Genomic DNA, 22,438 nt, shown 5'->3' with positions numbered 1-22,438 from the left:
AGACAAAACATAGCGTTAAGTATTTGTTTACTAGACAGCTTCTCTTTGAGGGTTGCAGACACATCTGATGCATACATAGCAGGCACTGAGCTTTGCCCATTTCAGCGGTTGTTTCCAAGCTTGTCAGCCTTGGTCTCATCTCTTTCTGCTTTGGCCTCTGTTTAATTCATTTCACCAAACATTTCACAGAGCACCTTCTAGTTAAATAACTAGAGAATATTTACTGAGCACCTACTATGCCAAATGTGCTTTACATCCATGATTTTATTATACCTGAGAGGTGGGTATTATTATCCTCGTTTTATAGATGAGCAAGAGGAAGCTCAGTGGGGTGGCTGAAGGGCCCATAGCTGGGGAGTGGCTGAGTTGGGATTTCCTTATGAGTCTGGCTCCTAAAGCCCAAGATTTTCCTTCCACATCACTGTCCATCAAAACGCGCTCCATGATCCACCCCCATCCAAACCCCCGAGGAACTCCTTAAAATACACGCTCCTAGATTCCACCTCGGACCTACTGAATTAGAATATCAGGTGCATGGGGATGGGAAAGTGAATTTCTAATAAGCCTCCTTGGGTGATTTTAAACAATTATTATTAATCTTTAATGGGGGAAACATAAACACAGACCTTCAAAAGGTTCGAAGAATGTAGGTGAAAAACAAGCATTCCACCCCATTTCCCAGTTGCCCAATTCTGCTGTCCCTCAGTGCTCCCCAGAGGGGATCACTTTTCCTTGGGGTGACTCAGCACACTGAAGTTTAAGGGCCACCATTGTATAGACCAAGACAGGCAGGTCTCTGCACTCCAGAGCTTACAGCGAAATTGCAGGTAAGACCACCATTCAAGGACAAGTGCCCCAGGAAGGGGTCTCAGAGTTACCAGCAAAAGTGCCAGGGATGCCTGCTCAGTGAGTGTCTGTACCTCCTGTTTCTAGGACCTTCCAGGCTGCTTCCTTCCAGCCACTACTTCATGTAGGAGGCAGTCCCTGCACAGGCCATCTTGTCAAAAGCAAAAATTAGGAAGGAATAAGTGGGTAAGGAGAGAGTAAGACATGTGATGAGCTAAAGGCGGGGGGGGGGGGGGGGGGGGTTCTGCAAAGAGGTCTCAGCTGGAAGGGTCTGGGCAGAAAGAAGCCCAATATCTAGTTTTTCAACTTGCACTTCTGATTATTTGTAGTAACCACCAGCTTTTTCTCTTCCCATACGTTCTTTAAAATCAGCGATGTTTAAGCTTTTTGGGGTCACAGACTCCTTTGGAAATTCCATGAAAACTGTGACCTTTCTCTCCAGGAAAATGCAGACAGGTAAACCTCAACAACTACTGTGGAAGCTTCACGGACCACCAGCCCACCCAGGGATACCAGGAGGTCCAAGTCAAGAACGCTGCTTTCAGATGTGTTCCCTGTTGTACTAAAACGCTTGGTTTACAAAAATTCTTCCTATACTCGTTTAGAGAACCATAGGCCAGCTGGGTCAAGAGGTGGAGGAGGCAGCGGCGGTGGTGACTTGGGGCCGCCGCTCCTGGTGGCCGCAGAAAGGACCCACAGACAGGTAATGGCTGCCATGGGGGTTGGGGAGCAGTTTCCTCAGCTTCTGTCTAGCGCCACCCAGCTGGCCCCTGTGCTTCGGGCGCATTTCGTGGTGAGCGCTGCACCTGCTCCCCGCTCCCCTCTCCCGGGCTGCGGGGAGCTAACCCACCCAGCCGGGGTGGAGATGGGGGGCGTCGTCGCAGGGCCCCGTGGGCAGAGCTGCGCTGGGAGCCGGCGGGCTCCACATTCATCATTGTTCCTCCAGCGCCTGGCACGGGTTGGATCGCAGGCAGGGATGGTGGCCTGAAGCGCGCCGTGCCTTCCGCGTCGCCGGCCCGCCGAGCCGTCGGCCCACAGGTGTTTCCAAGGGCCAGGCCGAGGCAGGAGCCGGGGGCCGAGCCGAGCCGACGGCTGGCCGGCGGGAGGACAACAGCCGGTGGGCGCGGGCGGGCGCGGGGCGCACGGGGCCGCGGAGGGACCTGCGCGCGCTCCCGCCGCGCGCCGCGCGCCCGCGACGGCGCCCCCGGCCCCGCCCCCGCCCCCGGCCTGCCCCCCGCCCCCACGGCCCGCTCGGCCGCGCTCGGGTCGGCTGGCTCTATGGGGAAAGCGGCCGCTCCGAGCCGAGGCGGGGGCTGCGGCGGCCGCTCCCGCGGGCTCTCGTCGCTGTTCACGGTTGTCCCCTGCCTGTCCTGCCACACGGCGGCGCCGGGCATGAGCACTTCCACGTCCGGCTCCGGGCCGGAGCCCAAGCCTCAGCCCCAGCCAGTGCCCGGACCTGAGCCGGAGTCGCTGTCAGAAGAGGAGTCAGAGCCAGTTTTGGAGCCGCTGCCAAGACCACAGCTTATGATCGAGAGGGAATCGGAGCCAGGACCAGGGGCTGGGCAGGGATTGGACCTGCTGCCGAGGTTGCGGACGGGGCTAGAGTTCGGTCCAGGGGTGAGGATTGGGCCCTTCACCAAGGCGGTATCAGAGCAGCTATCCGCTGGAGTGGGGATCGTGCCCTCGCTCAAACCTGGGCTAGAGTCGCTGCCGGCGTTAAAGCCCTTGCCTCTTCAGCGACCTGGACAGGCAAAGACTTCTGCTGTGGTTCCAATGTCAGGGGCTGGCATGACCCGCAGTGCCCCAGTGGCCTCACTGCCTCTGGACAGCTTCAAGGGCTGGCTCCTCAAGTGGACCAACTACCTGAAGGGCTACCAGCGCCGCTGGTTCGTGCTTGGCAATGGCCTGCTGTCTTACTACAGGTATGGAGCCACCAGGGTGGGGCGTTTGGGGTTGGAGGGTGGTGATGCGGTGATGGTGACGGAGGGCCTGGGGTTGAGGAACGCTAGTCTAGGGAGGTTTGGTAGCATGCACTCCAGCGCAAGAAGTAATGCCTCTGGCCAACTGCCAAGGGCTGGGACCCTAACCTCTGGCGAGGGTGGACGTGACTTACGGACATGACCTCTGGCAAGCGTGGGTTTAGGGGGCAAATGGGGAGGTGGAGTAAGGGAGTGATCTGGGGCCTTAATCTCTCTCCGATCTTGGTAGTTGTGGGGTTGGGGGCAGCTCGCTGGAGTTAACCCTCCACAGCCCTTGCCCTCTCTGGCTCAGGAGCTAAGATCATTGTGTTAGGGACTGAGGGAGGGAGTAACTTGTTCAGTCCTTAGGACCCACTTATGGAAGGGCTGTTTGTTCCCTCCTTGGGCAGTTACTCCTTTCCTGATGGGCTGGAAAAATGGGAGTAACTGCCTTGGCTTTGATCAGGGCACAGCAGAGTCCGATGTATTAGACACAGCTCCTGCCCTTCAGGAGCCCAACTTGGCATTTTGGGGAGAACCAGGAAGTGTTCTGCTATCTCCTTTCTTATTCCAGAAGCAGAACGGGATTCCAAATTGAAGTCCGGTGGTGAGAGAGCTAACACTAGCCATGCAGGTCTTGTTGAAACACAAAGTGCTGGGCCTGACAGTGGGCCTAGGGAGGGGCCTGAGGTTCAGCTGTTCTAAAAAGGTCCCAGGTGAGGCCCGTGTTGCTGGTCTGGGCCCACACTCTGAGAAGCACTGCTTCATTGTTGCCCAAAGGAGGGCCCTGGCTTGTTGCTGAAACTCCAGTCGCCTTGCTCACCTCACTCAGCCAACAGTATCCCTTCATCCCACCCACTGCAGGGTGTACACTGTATCCTTCCTAGCCTCGGTGGGACACAGCTTCTAGAAGATGGTCCAGTCTATGATGCCCCTGAGAACTTGGGAGCTCTGCTGAAGTTAAGTGATGGTTACTACTCCAGCCAGTGGGGGGATCACTGCTGTCTTTAATTCCTGGCAGGGGAGAAAGCTGAGATGTGTTTCTAATGCCCCCTTCCCATGTGGTGTCTCGGTGCCCTTTGGCTCACTCAGTTGCACCATACATATGACACAGAACACGTTGTCCTTGGAGTTAGGAGTCTGAGCAAAGAGAGACCCTTTTGCAAATGATGTTTTTTAAATCTCACCATACTCTGTCAGTTATGTAAATATTTCACCAGGACAAACACCAATAGGGACCTCCAGTGATTTGCTATAAATGTCACTCTGCTTGAAGGCCAGGGACAAAACACAAGGGGCATATCAGCTGTGGACTGTACGCTCCATTTTACTTACATTCATTCATTTTATCCTCACGGTTGTGCTGTGAAGTGGGTTCCAGTGTTGTCCTGTTGTACAAATGAGGAGTCCTGAGGTTGGAGGGGGCAAAACTGCTCATCACCCGAAGGCATCAGCCCAGTAGGTGGTGGAGAGAGATTCTGACCCAGGCCTCTTGGATTCCAGACTCGGCACCTGTCCCAGATATGTCCTGTTGCCCACTCGCCCTTGAGTTCAGCATTTCCATGTTATCTGTATTTACTAGGTACTACTAAACTATAGAGGTCAAGGTAATGTTTATGAGTCTAGGGTCCCACAGTGGCAGGAATGCCTAGTTCTAGCGGAAGTAAAACCTGACCTGATGCCTTTTTGTTTTAATTGGAAGAGCAAAGACGTCCATCTTCTTTTCTTAAAACAACTACGTATAGACAGTTGGCATTTCAAAGTAATCTCAAATGTGCAGATTCTCTTAGTAACTAAGAAAAATTCTTACTGCTCGCTGATAAGGTTGTGGAGACAAATACTTGTTTGGTGGGGAGGAGGGAGTGGGAAGAAGTTTCTTCCGTGTGTGTTTGCACGGTCCAGTAGTGTCATGTTTAGACATTTCTAGATTCCGAGGTGGGTGGAATTGTGGCTGGACTCACCTGGGTGGAAGGAGTGATTCCTGACGTTTATACAGTCCCGGGTTCTCATTTAGTTCCTGTGAAGCCAGCGAGGAAGGGGGGACTGAGGCTGAAGAGACGAGCTTCAGTGGCCCACCCAGAGGCACCTAGCTTGCGGGTTGTGTGTCTGAACACCACTGGAGATGCATAAGTCTCCGTGTGCAGAAAAGGCGCTTCTGAGGTGGAGCCAGAATCGCCATTTCAGGTGTTTGACGCCACTCTCCTGTCCCCTCTTCTGATCTGAATCCCACCTTCTAGACTAGGCACGGCCATCCTGCCGGCTAAGGTCAAGGACTGAGCGTCCAGGCCTGTCTTTCATAATCCTGAGGGTAGCAGGGTGGGTTCTTGGGTGCTGTTTGTGCCCAGCGCTGTGCATGTGTGTTATCTCCTCTGGCCCTCTCCAGAGGTTCTTCAAGTGCCTGTGTCTGGGATAGAGGCAAGATTAGGGTACTTGTGAACTGAAAACAGTGAAAGAATTTTTTATTCATGATCTCTTTTCCTTAGGGGCTGGTGGAAGCAAGCTTGCCTGTTGGGGTGATGTAGCTGGTGGGGAAGGAATTGGAGTCATTTCTCTTGCTAGCTTCCCTTTTGGAAAGACTACCCTCACATTTTTAACTTTTAACTAAGTGAAGCCTGGTGTTTGGAGAAAATGTGGGCACATGTTTCTTGTGACTCCTGCCATTCCATCCCGTCTTCCAGCTTTCCCTCCTCCAGGATAGCTCTGGTCACCACCCCCTTTCTTCCCTTTTTATTTAGTTTTATCTTATCTATGCAATTTGTTTTTTTCTTTTAGAGACAGAGTTTTGCTTTGTTGCCCAGGCTGCGGTGCAGTGGTGTGATCATAGCTCACTGCAACCTTGAACTCCTGGGCTCAAGCGATCCTCCTGCCTCAGCTAATTAAAATTTTTTTTTGTAGAAATGGGGTCTTGCTCTGTAGCCCAGGGTGGTCTCAAACTCCTGGCCTAAAGTGATCCTCTTGCCTTAGCCTCCCAAAGTGTAGGGTTATAGGTGTGAGCCCCCATGCCCAGCCTACATGCAAATTTTAAGAGCCCATATTTTTTATTGCAATCATTTTTAACTTTATAAAAGGATGTATATTAATATATATACACACACAGAGTATATGAGTTTTATGGGACTTATTTTGACTGCTGTAAAAAGTCCAGGGTGTGAGTATGTAGCACTTTTTATTTATGCATTTTCCTGTTGATGGGTTACTGTGAAAATTCTTGTACATGCGCAGGAGTTTCTCTTGGGTAAAATTGCTGGGTTGTAGAGAATTGTGAATGTATATCTTACATAATGCCAAACTGTTTACCAAAGCAGTTGTATTAATACCAATTTCTACTCCCACCAGCAACGAATAGGGATTCTGTGGATCTATATCCTTGGCTACACTTGCTATTGTCAGCACTGATTTTGGCCAAACAGATATACCGTGGGATCTCATTGTAGTCTTGACCTGCATTTCAATTCCCATTATTTTTACCTTAATAGAAAAACAGTGGTGATTTCGATTAAAATTTTTCCTTCAAGTGTGGTTTTCTCAGGTACTTATGCCCTGGATTTTGCTTGAGAAGCTCATTTAATTGCTTAAGCTTACTCTAAGGAAGAAAGCAAATAGTGCCAACAGTCGGACTTAGTAACATTCATGTTATCAGGAATTTTTAAAAAATGCCTTTTTTTTTTTAATATTTTTTTTTATCTTATATATTTTTTTTTGTTGTTGAGACAGAGTCTCACTTTGTTGCCCCGGCTAGAGTGAGTGCCGTGGCATCAGCTTAGCTCACAGCAACCTCAGACTCCTCGGCTAAGCGATCCTACTGCCTCAGCTTCCCGAGTAGCTGGGACTACAGGCATGCGCCACTATGCCCGGCTAATTTTTTCTATATAGATTTTTAGTTGTCCATATAATGTCTTTCTATTTTTAGTAGAGACGGGGTCTCGCTCTTGCTTAGGCTGGTCTCGAACTCCTGACCTTGAGCGATCCACCGGCCTCGGCCTCCCAGAGTGCTAGGATTACAGGCGTGAGCCACCGTGCCCGGCCTTTTTTTTCTTTTTTTTGAGACAGGGTTCTTGTTCTGTTGCCCAGGCTAGAGTACAGTGGTGTCATCATCATAGCTCACTGCAGCCTCAAACTCCTGGGCTCAAGAGATCCTCCTGCCTCAGCCTCCTTGAGTAGCTGGGACTACAGGTGTGTGCCACCATGCCTGGCTAATTTTTCCATTTTTTTTTAATTTTTATTTTTTTAGAGATGGGATCTCATTCTTGCTGCTGGGACTATAGGCACACACCACCATGCCTGGCTCACTTTTCTATTTGTTTTTAGAGAAGGGATCTCGCTCTTGCTCAGGCTGGTCCTGAACTCCTGACCTCAAGCAATCCTCCTGCCTTGGCCCCCCAAAGTGCTAGAATTACAGGTGTGAGCTACTGCACCTGGCCAAAAAATGCTCTTTGTAAATATTGTCACATATAAAAAGTATTTCTGGGAAATATAGATAATTGTTGGCAGGTTTTTACTTTTTTCTGACAATGTGCTAGGAATAAAATAAAACAGAAGATGAGGTTCTTATTCCATTGCTTGGCATTCTTAATTATATGTTTATTTGGATACCAAAAAGGAGAATATAGTTTTGCATTCAATTTTTTTTGTGTTGTTAGAAAGTTCCCATTGAAAAAATTTCATCCCCAGTTCTTATCTTATAGGGAACATGTAATTACATACAGTTAGGGAAGAGTTCATAAATGATACCAAATTTTCAAAAGTATTGGCCTCAGCAAGTCCGTATGGAGAAAGTGTTACACAACTTTTATCCATGTTAACAACAAAATTGATTAGGTTAAGCAAACTTCTGTTTTGTTGTGTACCAGTTGTCTCTGTTTGGTAACACTATAAATGATGTTTGTTTACTAGGGAATTGTTTGAAACAGAAGCACTTTATTTTTTATTTAGACTGATCTATGCTTAGTAATTGCTAAACTCGTTAGTAAGGAAGGCCTCAAACAAGTAAGTCTGGGTCTACGAGAAAGAATGCTGCAGTCGTATGAAAATAAGTTTTGAAAGCCCTTTGGCTAAGGAAGACCATTGAACATTTTGGTGAGCTGTGCCCATTTTGGGGCAGGGACCAGGTAACAGAATAGCACACTAAGACATCTTTGCCTCTAGGGTGGATTGTGTATTCACTGCTTCAGTGAGCTCAACTCTCCAGAGCCAACTCTTGCAGAGACTGGATCCCAAGAATATTGTAGGTTTTTTTGTTGTTTTGTTTTTGAGATGGAGTCTCGCTCTGTCACCCTGGTTAGAGTGCAGGGACGTCATCGTAGCTCACTGTAACCTCAAACTCCTGGGCTCAGGCAATCCTCCTGCCTCAGCCTCCTGAGTAGCTGGGACTACAAATATTCGCCACCACACCTGGCTGATATTTTCTATTTTTAGTAGAGACGGGGTCTCACTCTTGCTCAGGCTGGTCTCGAACTGAGCTCAAGCGGTCCTCCCACCTTGGCCTCAATATCGTAGTGTTTTTGACGTCAATTTTGATAATACTTGAAGGATGGAGATAGAAAAGACCATCCAGGTGCAAAACGTCCCTGAAAATATGAAGTTCAGGGTGCAAGTCTGCAGGGTAAGTTACTGAGGTCCCCACATATGGGTTGGATACCCCAGAAGGTGGCTTTACTATATTAGATTCAGCTTTAATTTGAAATATCATTCAATGTTTCTTATTGTGAGGTGGTTAGAAGGCTGAAAAGGAATGTATGTGCAGGTTGATAATGTGTAAGCATTTGACATATATTTTCTTAACATTTAGCACAGGAGCATTGCAAAGAGGTGACAAATAAATGGACTAGCAGCAAATTTTGGAGGAGCACAATGCACACCAATATTCTTAGCAAGTTCTAGTGACATGAATTGTAATTTTCCCCACAAAACCTGCCTCCTCCTCCTGACTTTCTCATTTCTATGAATAGCTGAAAACCTCTGAGTCGTGCTTGCTGCCTCCTCCCTCTCTCATCCCACATCAGATGGAATTTCCAAGCCCTGCCTGTCTCTCTCCTCTAGCCCCTCCTCCTCTAACCCCATGGCCACATCATGGTTTGGGTCTGTCTTCTGCTTCTCTGGTGTCCTAGCTTCCAGCTTCTGTCCTGGACAGTGTGTCCCTGCTGTGGTGCTAGCTCCCACCCCAAAGGCCCTGGGATTTTCTCACTTTGTCTAGGATTCTCTTTCAACAGTGCAATCTCCTGTGTAAGCAGCCCCCTGCATTGAATTTATCCTGTCTGAAATACCTGCAGTGGCCCCTGACTGATCCAAGGACCAGGTCTTCCTCCTCTGGGAGTTTATAGGCTGTGTGGGCATCTCTTCGGACAACTTTGTGCCAAGGGGAAACCATGGCCAGTTCGGCATCTTCTTTGTATTCTACCTGGAGCCTAGCACAGTAATTCACCACCGATACGCTCTCCGTAGCTTGGTTAGTCTGTGAATGGACGAGTGAGGCAATGAACAAGAGAATTGCCTGTGAGTTTGAGATTTCAGGAAGCCAAGTATGTTCGTGCCAAAGTCAGATTTTTCTTAATTTGTCTTCAATTTCAAAAACTTTGCTGCAATGAGATTGGGAAATTGCAGATTACAGGCTTAAGCCAGGAGTGCCAGAAAAGCAACAGTGAGGAGATGTGAGTATAATACGTTGATGGTTTGCATGGGTTGCAGTAGGCTACTTGATAAACCAATAGCTTATTACTGTGGTCCTCATTTGTATTTCCATAGGGTTGCAAGTGTTTGTACTTGTGGTCTGTATGTACCTAGGGTGATTTGTCCCTTTGTAAAGTTGGCAGTGGCCAGGGGGAATGGGGAGCAAAGGTAGAGCTTTAAAAGGACTTTTCTCAATCTTACAGCTAGTTTCGGGGCACCTGACGGTTTGCTTTGCATGTGTTACTTATGCAAGAACCTGTTAGAAGCAGGCCACGAACTAAAGAGGAGCCCTCTGCCCTAAAATGTTAGATCCAGTTGGGTAACAGGACCTTCCATCTATGGGGTACTCTGCAGGTGTCTGAGTGATTTCCTGCTCATGGTTCCAGCTGGTCTTGGTCTTGCCATCCTGTTACGTTGAGGACAAAGTGGAAGCTCACGGACGGCACCAGGACTCACAGTCTTCTGACTCAGCCCACGCAAAGGTGTGCACCCACATCACATTAGGGAGACTCCTTGCGTGGGTCCTGGGTCAGAGGTCTCCAAGACTAACCCCAGGTTCAGTGAATCGCTGGGAGGACCCACAGGACTGAGCGGATCGTTGTACTCACAGCTGTGCTTTATTTTAATGAAAGGCTGCAAACGAAGCACAATCAGCAAAGAAAGAGAAAAGGTGCGTGGGCTAAGTGGTGGTGGTGGTGGGAACCAGGTGCAAGCTCCCAAGGGTCTTCTCCCAGGAGAGTCACACAAGACACAATTTCTCCAGTAACAAGTTGTGATAACACGCGTGAAATATTGCCAACCAGGGAAGCTCGTTAGTGACTCAGAGCCCAGGGTTTTTACGGTGGGCTGATCATGTGGACACCCTCTACTTGGCATTGACCCAAACTCCAGATGCACAGACGGAAAGCAGATATTTAGCATAAATCCCATTGTTTGTGCAAACAGTTTAGGCACAGTGAGCCATCCTTAGGGAATGGCGGGAACCCTCTCCAAATCCAAGCTCCCAGACGACAACCAAAGGCCAACCTTGGAAGCAGGCCTGTCAAAGGCTGGACAGTCTCAGGCCTGCTGTGTGAACTCTTTTCTGCGCAGGTCTGACCTCCTTCCTCCTGGCAGACTTCAGTGACGTCAGGGTAAGGGCTAACACCTCACTCTGGTTGGAGGAGAGTGAGTGCCTGTACTCATCTTTGAGTGATGGCGTGGCTTCTTGTTTCCTACCAGAGAGAGTCACGTGCCAGTCTCGCAGGGCGGCTACCGCACGGCACGGTCTGCTGCTGTGTGTGCCGAGTGCCTTCTCTGTGGAGTGTCTGGCCACGTGCTTGGCCCTTTATTGCTTCACAGACACTTTTCTGATGCAGACCATCCCCAAGGCCATCTGACAGCTTAGTTTTCGAGTATGACTGGGATACACTTAACCACAGGGCTCTCCTTCCTTCCCAGTAGTTTTGTGCCTTTGGTGAAATGTCTACTGTGAGTTCTACAGCTGCTACTGAACCTTGTACCTTTCTCAGGGAGGGCCTCAGTTTGGGACCCAATGAGTAGTCTGGAACATTTGTGACAGTGAGCATACACTAACTTTAGTCATATCATGAACTGATCTCCTGCACTGCCAACAATGTGCAAGGCAGTGTGGGTGACACACCTGCGTACTCACTGTCACACCACTGGAGTGGAGGAGAGGGTGGGATGTCTGCACACATCCTGGCCATTCAGTAAGAGGTGGACAGGTTCAGGTGACATGCCTTGTGGGCGCTGGGTATTCAAGCATGTGGCTTCTACGCCTCCTGCAGTCTCCTGGGATGTAGCTGGCAAACTATGTCAGTAAAGAAAGACAGGGCCTGTGCAAAGGGTGTGAAGTTCTTTAAAACAAGATCAATGTCTTCTTACCCAAGGGGAAGAAAGATGGAAGAAATAGGCCTGTTGCCTGGGTGACTATGCTGGATACTGACACGCGGGGAGGAGGAGATGGTAAGAAACACCCTGGAACAAAATTGAAATTGGCAGCTTCATATGTGGTAAATCACACATTAGCTGTCACCACACGGAGACGTGGCTTTAAGAGGCCCCTTCCTTAGTCATACACAGGGAGGAAGCTGTCGGTGAGTTTTAGGGTCATGCCAGGTGCTGAACGCTTCTTTCTCTTATGTGTGACGCTTTTCTGCGCCTGTTTCCATTTTCTAAGAGTTCCAATCACTTAGTGATGCTTCGCTCCTTTTGGCACCTCATCACGTGCTCCGCCACAGCTCTGCACATCTAATACTGATTTAACAATCTGGATCACACCATTTGATCTGCATTGCTGGGCCATTGCCTGAAACCAAGAAGAGGGCAGATGGCATCGCTGAGCTTGCACAGGACCTACCAGATCGTGTTGTCCTTTGAAGCAGCAGTAGATGCCGCCTTCCTAGAACACGGTGCGCGGCTTCCCTGGTTTCACCAGATGAAGCCCTGGCTCCAGGCACAGCGCTCGCTGTCCTTCACAGCCGGGTCTCCACCTCCCTTTCCCTGTCGCTCATCTTCCCTGGCCTCGACCCTTCTTCTGACCAACTTGCCTTACTCTGCCTTCATTGTGTCTACACGTGCCTTTCATTCTCCTGTTCAGGTCGTCACTCCTGCCATCCCCTCAGCCAGGAGGACCCCTCCTCATTGCCGCTGCCATCCCAGCCAGGCAGTCTTAATTCCAGGGTCCTCTCAGGATGGACCTACCAGGATTTCCCCGTAATGATCCTCTGGATGCCCTTTTGTGTATTGTGTCATTTGGCCATGCACCCTGTTAGCTGGGTGTTTGTACATCTCCCTCCATTAGAGCAACACCTCCCTGCTCCCCGCCAGAACGTGGGGCCCTGTCTTCTCAGTGTAGTATCTTCTGGGGTGCTGGGCATAGTGCCTTGTACTTAGCTGATTCTCAAATTTCAGGGAAGTGTTTTTATAAAAAATACACTTTGTAATTTTGACCTGTTTCATATTATAAAGATCCACCATGCAGCCTGGGGATATTGCAGTAGCTCAGAGGGAATCACTGAATTGTAGGGACAATGGAGTGACCACAGGGGCTACATGTGACCCAGCTTTTTCAGCCCCCCTTTCTAAGGCTTGGCATGAGCCAAGGATATGTGAGGGTATTGAGAGCTCATTGCATCTTTGTTATAAAGAATTTTAAATGTTTATGAGAGTGAACAATAGTAGCATGAACCCCCATGCACCCTGACCTCGTTTCAATAATTACTAACTTCCAGGCCAATCCTGTTTCTCTTAGTCTCCCTTTCATATCATTTTGAAGTGAACCCCAAATATCATGTTTCACCTGTAACTGTTTCAGTTTGTGTCTCCAAAGGATAAGGATTTTCAAAAACCTCTCCACAATACCATTGTTACAGCTAAAACAAATGAACAATAGTTCCTTATTATCCTCAAATATCCAATCAGCGTTCACAGTTTCAATAGTCTCAAATGCCATAAATGGTTTTTTTGATACATTTGTCTGTACCAGGACCCAAATAAGGCCCACCCACGGAATTTCCCACAGTCTGGATTTTGCTGATAGTATTCTCTTGGCGTAGGTAAGGGGGACAGATGTTCCTCTGTCCTCTGTAATTTTTTAATTTGACAGATGGATCTAGAGACTTGATCAGGGGGTGGTTTGTTCTTCCATCAGGAGCTCATAATGTCTGGTGGCTTTTCTTTTTGTGATGTTAGCAGCTGGTGATCAATCTCAGTCTAATTCTATCACCTCATCCTCATTTATTAGCAGGAATACTTCTATGAAGAGAAACTTCCCCTTGATCTACTATCCATCCCTTGGTTACTCAGAGGTACAGTTCACACACATTGATTCCGGTGCTTGATTCCTTCTCTTCATTCACAAGTTTTCAAACAAATGAGTTGGTCCTTCTCTTCTAGTGATGGCCAATTAGTTTTGTTTTCTTTTTCTTTTCTTTCTTTCTTTCTTCTTTTTTCTTTTCTTTTTTTTTTTTTTTGAGACAGGGTCTCACTCTGTCACCCAGGCTGGAGTGCAGTGTCATGATCATAGCTCACTGACTGTAACCTTGAACTCCTGGGCTCAGGTGATCCTCCTGCCTCAGCCTCCCAGGTAGCTGGGAATATAGGTGTGCACCACCATGCCCAGCTAATTTTTTTTTTTTAACTTTTTGTAGAGATGGGGGTCTCACAGCCTATTGCCCAGGCTGGCCTCGAATTTCTGACCTCAAGTGATCTTCCTGCCTTTGCCTCCCAAAGTGCTGGAATTACAGGCATGAGCCACTGCACCCAGCCTTAGTTCTGTTTTCTTAAGTATCATTACAGCCTCATGGATATGCGCGTGTTTGATGTGTTTCAGCCCACTACTGTTATGACCCTTAATGATGCTCGTGTTGTCCTGCCTTGTCTTTGGTTAGTGGGAGCCTGTTCAAGTTGGTTCTGGAGTCCTTTGGACAACCCTGATAGTATTGATAGCTTCCGTGCTGTCTGGCTTGAAAAGATGTTCTAGGTTATTCTTGTGCTTGTCTTGTCCCAGCCCTGGAGTCAGCCATTTCTCCAAGGAGTCCCATTTCTTTTTGGTGGGAAATGGTGTTTGGTGTTAACAAACCCACAAAGGGGGTGCAGTGTTGCTCGCCACATAGGAAGCCAATTACTGAGATGACGAGGATTGTCAAGGAAGAAAGGATTTATGTCAGTGGGCCTGTCTACTGGGAGGTGGAGGTATGAACAGCCTCAAATCTGTCTCCCCAGCCAACAGGGTCAGGGTTTTTTTTTTTTCTGGAGGTGAAATGAATAATGCATGACGGGAGTGAGCATCATGTGTTTGGGGCGGCATGCAGGGCACGCAAGCGCAGTGAGAAATCATGCCAGTACATGTATCCCATGATCAAAAAATGGCGGATAAGTCCCTGCCATGGCGGGGATTTTAGTATTACAATGACCTAGGGGTTAATATTGGTCGTTCTTTCAGCCTTGTGCTCAGGCTCAGTGGGTCTTTGGGCATGGCCTGTGGTGGAGTGTCTCTTATCTTGTCTTCTCCGGACAAACAGATAGTGTCAGACTTTGTAGTTACCTCGTGGCTACAAGGAGCTTCTGCCATTCCTGGGAAAGAAACTCAAAAGAGAATGCGTCAGTGCAACAGAAAGTTACAAAGTTCTGGTCAGCAGATCATAGTGGCTTGGGAAAGTGAAATATAAAGGAACTACAAAAAAAAAAAAAAACTATAAAAAATGTTTTCTTGCTTATGGAACTGGTTACAATAATCTTGGTGCCGTGAGGGGTCATTGCCACTAGGTTGGTCATTGTTCCTAGGTCTTTTTAGTATATAGAACTAGGTAATATTTTATATGTTTTATTAAATCTAGGAAATATATATGTATTTTATACAGAGCTGGGAAATATATATGTTTATATGTTTGATACAGATATATACGTGTATATATAGGTATATACACAAATATATGTATTTCTTAGCTTTATATAAAACAAACCTATGCTGTGTTTTATTTAAAGGTAAAATGTAAGTTCATGCTGGGACCCTCAACTCAGATTCAAGACCACAGTATTTTTGCCCAGCTATAGCTCATTGTGTTCGTGTCCCATGACTTGCTGCAGCCCACCGTAGTGCAAGGTCCCCCTTAGCCGAAGTGGGTTGGTAATCTTCACAGTCCCTGAGCCCACGTGATTGCATTGGTCTTTGGAGGCCTGTTCCTGGGGTCCCAGGGCTGAGTCACATAGAGAGGGTCTTTGCCACTTGACAGTATTATCCAGCGAGAGCTTAGACTCCAGCCTGGGCTTCACACATCTTTCCCAAAGGTGCTCACGTGACATGAAAGGTGCAGGCCGACGCGACACTGTTGTGATCTGCAGGATAACACAAGTGAACCCAAAGGGAGATCAATGGCAAGTGGGTCTGTAGGGAAGACAGTTCTTCTTTGGGGGAAGACAGAGAGTTCCAGACTGTTTCAGTCTCTGTTCTCCTCCAGATCTCTTTTGCCGTTAGTATTTTTCCCCCTAGCTTCTTCCTTCCCCTTCTCTTCTCCAAGCCTTGGAATTTGACCTAAACTTCCTACCTCGCCTTTTCCTCCCACCCGGCAGAATGACGTCTTGGTTCCCCTAGAGCAGCACATCAGCTGGGAGAGGAGGAGCCCAGGAAATGCTTGTTGAACTGAAGTGTGCTCGAGCCTTTTCACTTCCGTCGTTGGCACTAGAAGGAGCGGGCCACATGTGTATTTGCTGGTTCTGGATTAAGTGAGGATGTGGATGGCCATTTATTTCCATGAGGTCAGGTTCCCAATGGCCATGGGACCTCAGCATCATTTCTTACCCTGTACGTTGTATGAAATAAAAAGCAAACCAACTGATCATAAATAGAATATTGCAGGAAATAATGTTTCATATGTGTATGGACCTTTATGGTGTAAGAGATACTTGCCCACACTTCATCTCACTTCCAGCCTTTATGACCTGGGAGGGAACTGGAGCATCCGGAGTTACCCCCTTTTTACAGAGGGGAAAACAAGGTCCAGAGAGTGTAATTGCTTTGTCTAAGGCCCAGCAACTTGTATCACTTCCATCATTCCCTTCAACCTACAGGTTGTATCTTGAGGTCATTGTTGCTATAACCCCAGTTCTTCATTCTTTTATTTAGTCATCCTGCAGCATATCTGTCTACTGCCCTGAATCGGGGGCTGGATGTTGGGCTGCGAGTGACGAAAGGAGCCCTGGTCTTTGCACTCGGTCCTGCACCCGCAGACCCAGAGCCAGGAATGCACAGGCCAGTTGCCTGAACTTTGGCAGAAACTCAGACTCATTTTTTTTTTTTCCCCAGGAATATTTTCAACAAGTGTAGAAAGAAAGTCAATTAAATTAACCACAACAGATTGTTTCCTGGAATGTACTGGTTAATTTAAGAAGGCTTCCTGTGAGACCTCAGCTTCAAGCTATCTGGTTGCTGACTGCTGACCAGCTTTTAGCTGTGTGTAACCATGTAGACAGGTCCTCAACTGCCCGTGTGTGGGGCTGCACGTGTCCCCCAGTGTCTCTGGCAGCTGCCCCCATTCTAGAGCAGCAGAGGGTATGGAAGCCATTCTGGCTTCTCCCGAGAATGACAAAGACAGAAATCCAAGGTCGTGGATCCTTTAAGTCTGTTTTGCAGCTTTATAGACTGCTTAGCTACAGTGTAAGCATTGTATGTTCATCAGCTCATTTAATCCTCAAAATAAACTTTTTTAAAATTCCCATATTTGGGATGAGGAAACTGGGGTTTAGAAGGTTAAGTAGGTCGCCCAGGATGGCACCTGCTAGGTGGGAGGTGGGAGTTAACCCAGGTAGTCTGACTACTTCGCTCCTGCTGTCTCTGCTCAACACTCTGCAACTGGGAGTCCGGCTGTTAATTTTGGTGCTAAAATGAGGCATACGGAAACAGGAATTTGCTTTGACACCAGTCTACTTTGACTTGTAAGAATCTGTGAGAAGAGAGGAGACAGAAATAGAAAACCTTAGGGTTCTACCTTACTCCATGTCTTCGTGGGCTGGGCAAAAGCCACCCTAACTGAATATTAGGTATGTGTCTCTTCAAAGGAAAATTTAATCCATGACACACAAAATTTTGACTGAAACCGTGTCCTGTCTTTTTTCCTGTTCTAGCTTTGATTTTAATAATGACCAAATGTGAACAGTGCTTAATCGTGTCTCAGGTGCTTATGCATGTGGCGTCCCGTTTGATGACAGTCCAGGGAGGAAGGTAGTTATTATTCCCTGGTTACAAAAAGTCACTTGTCTCAGTGCAGTGCAGCTGCGTGGCTTGACCGGTAGCTCGTGTTTTGTCTGTTTTTCTCCCAGAAGGCCCAGCCCACAATAACCGTTTAGTAACAGTAACTGTTAGCTGGCCACACACTGCACAGATGTGTCACTCGTGCCTGGGAAGCTGATAGGATTTTCCACGTCCCTGGTTAAGTTGCATGGTGCGGTGGGAGAAGAATCTCTCGGTAGGAAAGGAAGGTAGAAGTTAAGTCATTGAGCCAACCATCTCTCTGGTCATTGGCTTCTTCCTATAGCATCTGGACCTTGTAATCACCAGCCTCTGAGCAAACCTCTCAGGTGAGCAAACCTCTATGTCCTAAGACAAGCTGGTTGTTCCTTAGACAGTTCTGAATTTTAGAAAATTCTCCCTCTGTTGAGCTGAGATAGGTTTGGGCAACATCTGTCCTCATTGGAGGTGTTTCTCTGCCCCACACAGGTGGTCGTATCCCTTCTACATGGTTGTACTCCTCATCTTCAGAGAGGCTGGTGCAGTGTCCCTGTGTATCTATTGCTGCATGACAAATCAAAACACAGACTCAGATTTAGCAGCTGAAGGCAACAATAATTATTACTTCACAGTGAGCAGTAGCTCATGCCTGTAATCCCAGCACTTTGGGAGGTCAGGAATTCATACGTGGGTGGTTAGTTGGGGTGATTCTGGCTTAGGATCTGTCATGAAGGCTGCAGTCATCCAAAGGCTTGACTGGGGAGGAGGCTCCAGTTCCAAGCTGGCTCACTCACATACCTGGCAGAGTGATGCTGGGAGCTGGCAGGAGGCCTCAGTTACTTTCCCTGTGGATTTCTCCAAAGGGCTGCTTGAGTGTCCTCACAACATGGCAGCTGGCTTTTCCAAGGGAGAGTGATGTAAGACAGAGCAAGGCAGTGACAAAATGTTCCTACCTTCAAAGCCACCCCCTATTTCCACAATATCCTGCTGGTTACGTGGGTGAGCCCCGCTCAGGGTGGGAGGAAGTCTCCAAACCTCCATGACCCTCGCTTTCCTCATCTGCTAACAGCCCTGCTTGGCTGTTTGAAACAAACCAGGAAGAAGTACTTGGTGTAAACTGTTTCGTAAGTGAAGGGATGTTTTTGAACATAAGGGTTTTGCCAGTAGTAAGTGCTTAACTAATGAGAAGCTCTTGTTTAACCCCCACACTCTGGTTTACCATGTACAGTTAAGGAAAGCAAGGCTGGATTTCCCAGAGGCTGCAGAAGACATAGCTGAGGCCTCTTTGGGGAGTAGCCAGGCTGTGGACTATTCTTCTGGAGTTCAGAAACTTGGTCACAGGGAGACCCCTCTCTGCTGACAGGGCCTCGCTCTTGCTCAGGCTGGTCTCGAACTGCTCAGCTCAAGCAGTCTTCCCGCCTCGGCCTCGCAGAGTGTTAGGATACAGGCGTGAGCCATCGCGCCTGGCCACTGATGTGTTTTGATAGGAGCCTACCTGCTGTTTCTGCTTCATTCAAAGCTTGATAGGAGTCACTTTTACATAGGATTATGTCCCCTAATATTAATATCAGTGCCTGTAATACTGGAGGCCATGAAGGGAAGAAGTAGAATTCTTGAATAAATTATCCGTCTCATCATCAGATCTGTAAGCTCATATTGTAATCCGAGCATTTAAATTTGTAATTGGCCTTGGTGTGTTAAATTTGGAGTTAAGTGCCTACCTAATTTATCTCTAATCTGTGCCATTTCAGTCTTTCGCTTGGCTGGGTAACTGATTTTCTTTTTTAGAACCTTCTTTGCTTAGCGTACTATTTTATTTGGTATGTTTTTGTACCGCTGGATTTTTAAGTTAACAGGTCACCTGTGGAAGGAAGAATCTAGGTTGTGAGAAGATCCTGTAGATTGCGGTTGCAGCTATAGAGATTGTGGGATGATTTAAAAAAAGAATCTGTTCAAGTATCCTGAATTATTCTGTGTAGGAGAATTTGGATTTACAGGCCCACAGATGTGCTCAAAATAGATCCAGCCCTGTGCCCTAGAGACCCTGCCATCTCCTAACTTCTCGTCAGGAGACACTTAGCACACAGCCTCATTCCTGTGCCTGGCTCCCTGGGACTCAAGAGATCCCCTTTGTCACCAGTTGTTCAGCACTGCTGTTCGCCATGGCTACACGCAGGGAAGATTTAAAATACCATATTTATAGATTCCATTTTGAAAATTTTCAAAATAGGCAGAAATGGAGATTTTGGTATAATGAATCCCTTGTCCCTGTCACCCAGCGTCAGCAAGTCTCACCTTAGGGTCAATCTGCGATCTTCCCACACTCTCGCAATTTAATCACATTTCATACATCCTTAACTTTCATTTATAAAATATTTCAGTACATTATGTATCTCTTCAGAGATGAAGGTTTTTTAAAAGCATCAAAATGGTATTAACACGCATAAAATTTAACAATAATTACTTAATATTTTTTTCTTTTTCATTTTCTGCCTCTCCCTTTCCCAATAATTAGTTGATATTATCAAATTTCCAGTCAATATTAAAATTTTCCCACTGATTTATGATTTTTTTTTACAGTTTTTAGAGATCAGGATACAAATAAGGTTTATATATTGCAATTGGTTGATATTTCTCCTCAGATTTTTAAAAAAATACTTTATTTATTTAGAGAACTTTTAAGTTCACAGTTAAATTCAGCAGAAGGTACAGAGAGCTTCTATATCCCGGCCTCCCTACCCCCAACGTGCCCAGCCTCTCCCGTTATCAACATCCCCCACCAGAGTGGTACATTTGCTACAACTGATAAACCTACGCTGACACATCAAAATCACCCCAAGTCCATCGTTTACATTTGGGTTCACTCTTGATGTATCTTCTATGCATTTGGACAAATGTATAGTGACATGTATCCACCATTACAGTATCATACAGGGTAACTTCACTGTCCTACAAATCAGTCTGTTCTCTGCCTATTCATCCCTCCTTCCCCCCAGCCTCTGGCAACCAATGATCTTTCGACTGTTTCCATGGTTTGCCTTTCCAGAATGTCATGTAGCTGGAATGACACAGTAGGTAGCCCTTTCAGATTGGCTTCTTTCCCATAGTAATATGGATTTAAGGTTCTTCCATGTCTTTTTATGGTTTGTTAACTCACTTCTTTTTGGTTATCTGGATGTACCTTGGATTATCCATACAGCCATTGAAGGACATTTTTGTGGCTCTCATGTGTTAGCAATTATGAATAAACATCCATGTTGCAGGTTTTTGTCTGGACGTAACACGTCTCACTGCATGTTAGCTCTGAGCTGGGCAGGGACAAGACAAGCCGGGTCTGTGTCTCAGGGAACTTACATTTGCGTTTGCGATCCATGCATACAGCCAATGACCAAGTAAACCAGCCCGTCATTTCTAGCCAGGTAGCCGAGTATTCTCCGTGGAAAGAGCCCTGTGCTGGTGGCAAAGAAACCAGTTCTAGTTCTGTCGTTGGTGTGTTTACCAGTTCTATGGACTGGGGCATGTGGTTTATCCTTTCTTGGCTGTAAAATGGGGCTAATATTTCCCAGCAAGTGCCTGCCCCATGGAATATACTTGATAAGTATTTGCTAAATGAATCCGTGTCTGCTTTGCCCACGTCATGGGCCCTTCTGAGGATCACGAGAGTCATGTTTGCGATAGTCTCCCTTAGAAAGTGTAGCGCTACGTAGATGGAAGTTGTGTTGGTGAGAATGCTGTATTTTACAAATTACTGCCTGCCATCCTGTTTGTGTATAGATGGAGTGACTGATTTTCGGTAATGGGAGAATGGTTTCCAAGCCTCCTTTTTATTTTAAATATTACATTAGAAGTGTTCTTGTAGCAGCATTTATTTAATATTTCTCGAGGGAAACTTTAAATGTCAAAGAATGAGGCCAGAAGCGGAATGAATCGGTGTCAGGTCTCATAGTGACAGCCCCGTCTCTGAAAGTGAACACTACCTAAGGAGATGCTCTGTTCGGTGGGCAGTGGCTGACATTTGTGACACTGAGCGTTTTCTGAATGGTACGATCTGACCAGCTTTGATGGCGTTTGAGAATATAAATGAAACCTGGGGGACAAGTCTGTGCAGCCCAGTGGGTAACAGACAGACAAGGGTGGGAGTGGGCGGGTGGGCCTGGCTCTCGTGGCTTGGTGCCTGCCCTGTGGGACCTCCGAGGAACTTCCCGTACCTCTAAGCCTCAGCCTCTGCACCTGGAACAGGGAGGTAACATTCCTACCTTTTTATCCCATCTTAAATGGCTAATGCACATGGAACACTTCTAAGGTAAGCCCTCAGGTCGCGGAAGTTAGAATGAACAAGCTGAACTTCCTTACTCCCAGCTGGAAGGATCCTAGCAGCGTCCTCTTGGCCTGAGAGGCAGAAAACCAAAAACTGATTCTTCACTCGTCTGTGTCTCTTGAACAACCCTCTTCACTACCCTTTCTGCCTTCTGACATCCCTTCTGTGGCCAATGCCCAAGTCTACCAGCAGGTTCTTAGTAGAAAACAATAGAAAACCAGCCCTGGATATTTTAAGCAAAAAACTATATAGAGAAAGCTTTTGGATCTTGGGTAGCTCATAAACTCCATGGCAAGGCAGGGAAACAGAGCTCTCAGAGGAGAGGTGAGAACAAGGGAGGCCAGGCAGCCAGATCTGTGGCCAAAGTCATGTCAAAGAACCGTCCTGGAGAGAACACTGTCACCTGGCACTGCTCCCTCTGCTGCCCCTAGAACCAGTCATCGCTGTTGTCACCACTGCCAGGAAAGAATTTTCCCCATTCCTGTTCTTCTGAATATAAACTTTTAATGAAGTATAATATCTATAGAGAGAAGTGGGCAGATAAGCATAAGCTCAGTGAATGCTCACAAATGAATGCCCTGAATAACCACTCCCCCGATGAAGAAATAAAACATGACCAGCTCCTTCCCTGCCCCAGCCCTCCTGTCCCCTTCCAGTCGCTGGTCCCCCAAGGGTAACCACTGTCTTGACTTTTCACCGTAGACCTTAATTTTGCCTGTTACTGTACTTCCTGTAAATGGAATTGCACATCATGTTCTCTTTTTGTTTGGCTTCTTTTGCTCAACGTTATATTTGTGAGATTCTTCCACGTTCTTACAGGTGGTTTTAATTTATTTATTCTCATTGTTACATATTGTCCCATCATTTGGATAAACCACCAAATGGGTAAACCACCCTTTGTCTGTCTAACCATTCTCGCGT

At 47.2% G+C, this 22,438-nt stretch overlaps 1 protein-coding gene across 1 annotated transcript in view; it reads left to right on the top strand.

The window, feature by feature from the left end:
* The first annotated feature begins 2,088 nt into the window (after window positions 1-2,088).
* OSBP2 (oxysterol binding protein 2) overlaps window positions 2,089-22,438 on the top strand; it is a 143,404-nt gene continuing 123,054 nt past the window's right edge. Inside the window, exon 1 of the mRNA XM_069497020.1 lies at window positions 2,089-2,768. Within this exon, the coding sequence (XP_069353121.1) occupies window positions 2,125-2,768 (644 nt within the window). The 5' untranslated portion in view covers window positions 2,089-2,124. The remainder of the gene's footprint in view (window positions 2,769-22,438) is intronic.

The sequence above is a fragment of the Eulemur rufifrons genome, chromosome 21, assembly GCF_041146395.1.
Source record: "Eulemur rufifrons isolate Redbay chromosome 21, OSU_ERuf_1, whole genome shotgun sequence".
Taxonomy (NCBI): domain Eukaryota; kingdom Metazoa; phylum Chordata; class Mammalia; order Primates; family Lemuridae; genus Eulemur; species Eulemur rufifrons.
The sequence above is the reverse complement of the archived record's forward strand: the minus strand, read 5'-3'. Positions and strand labels throughout refer to the sequence as shown.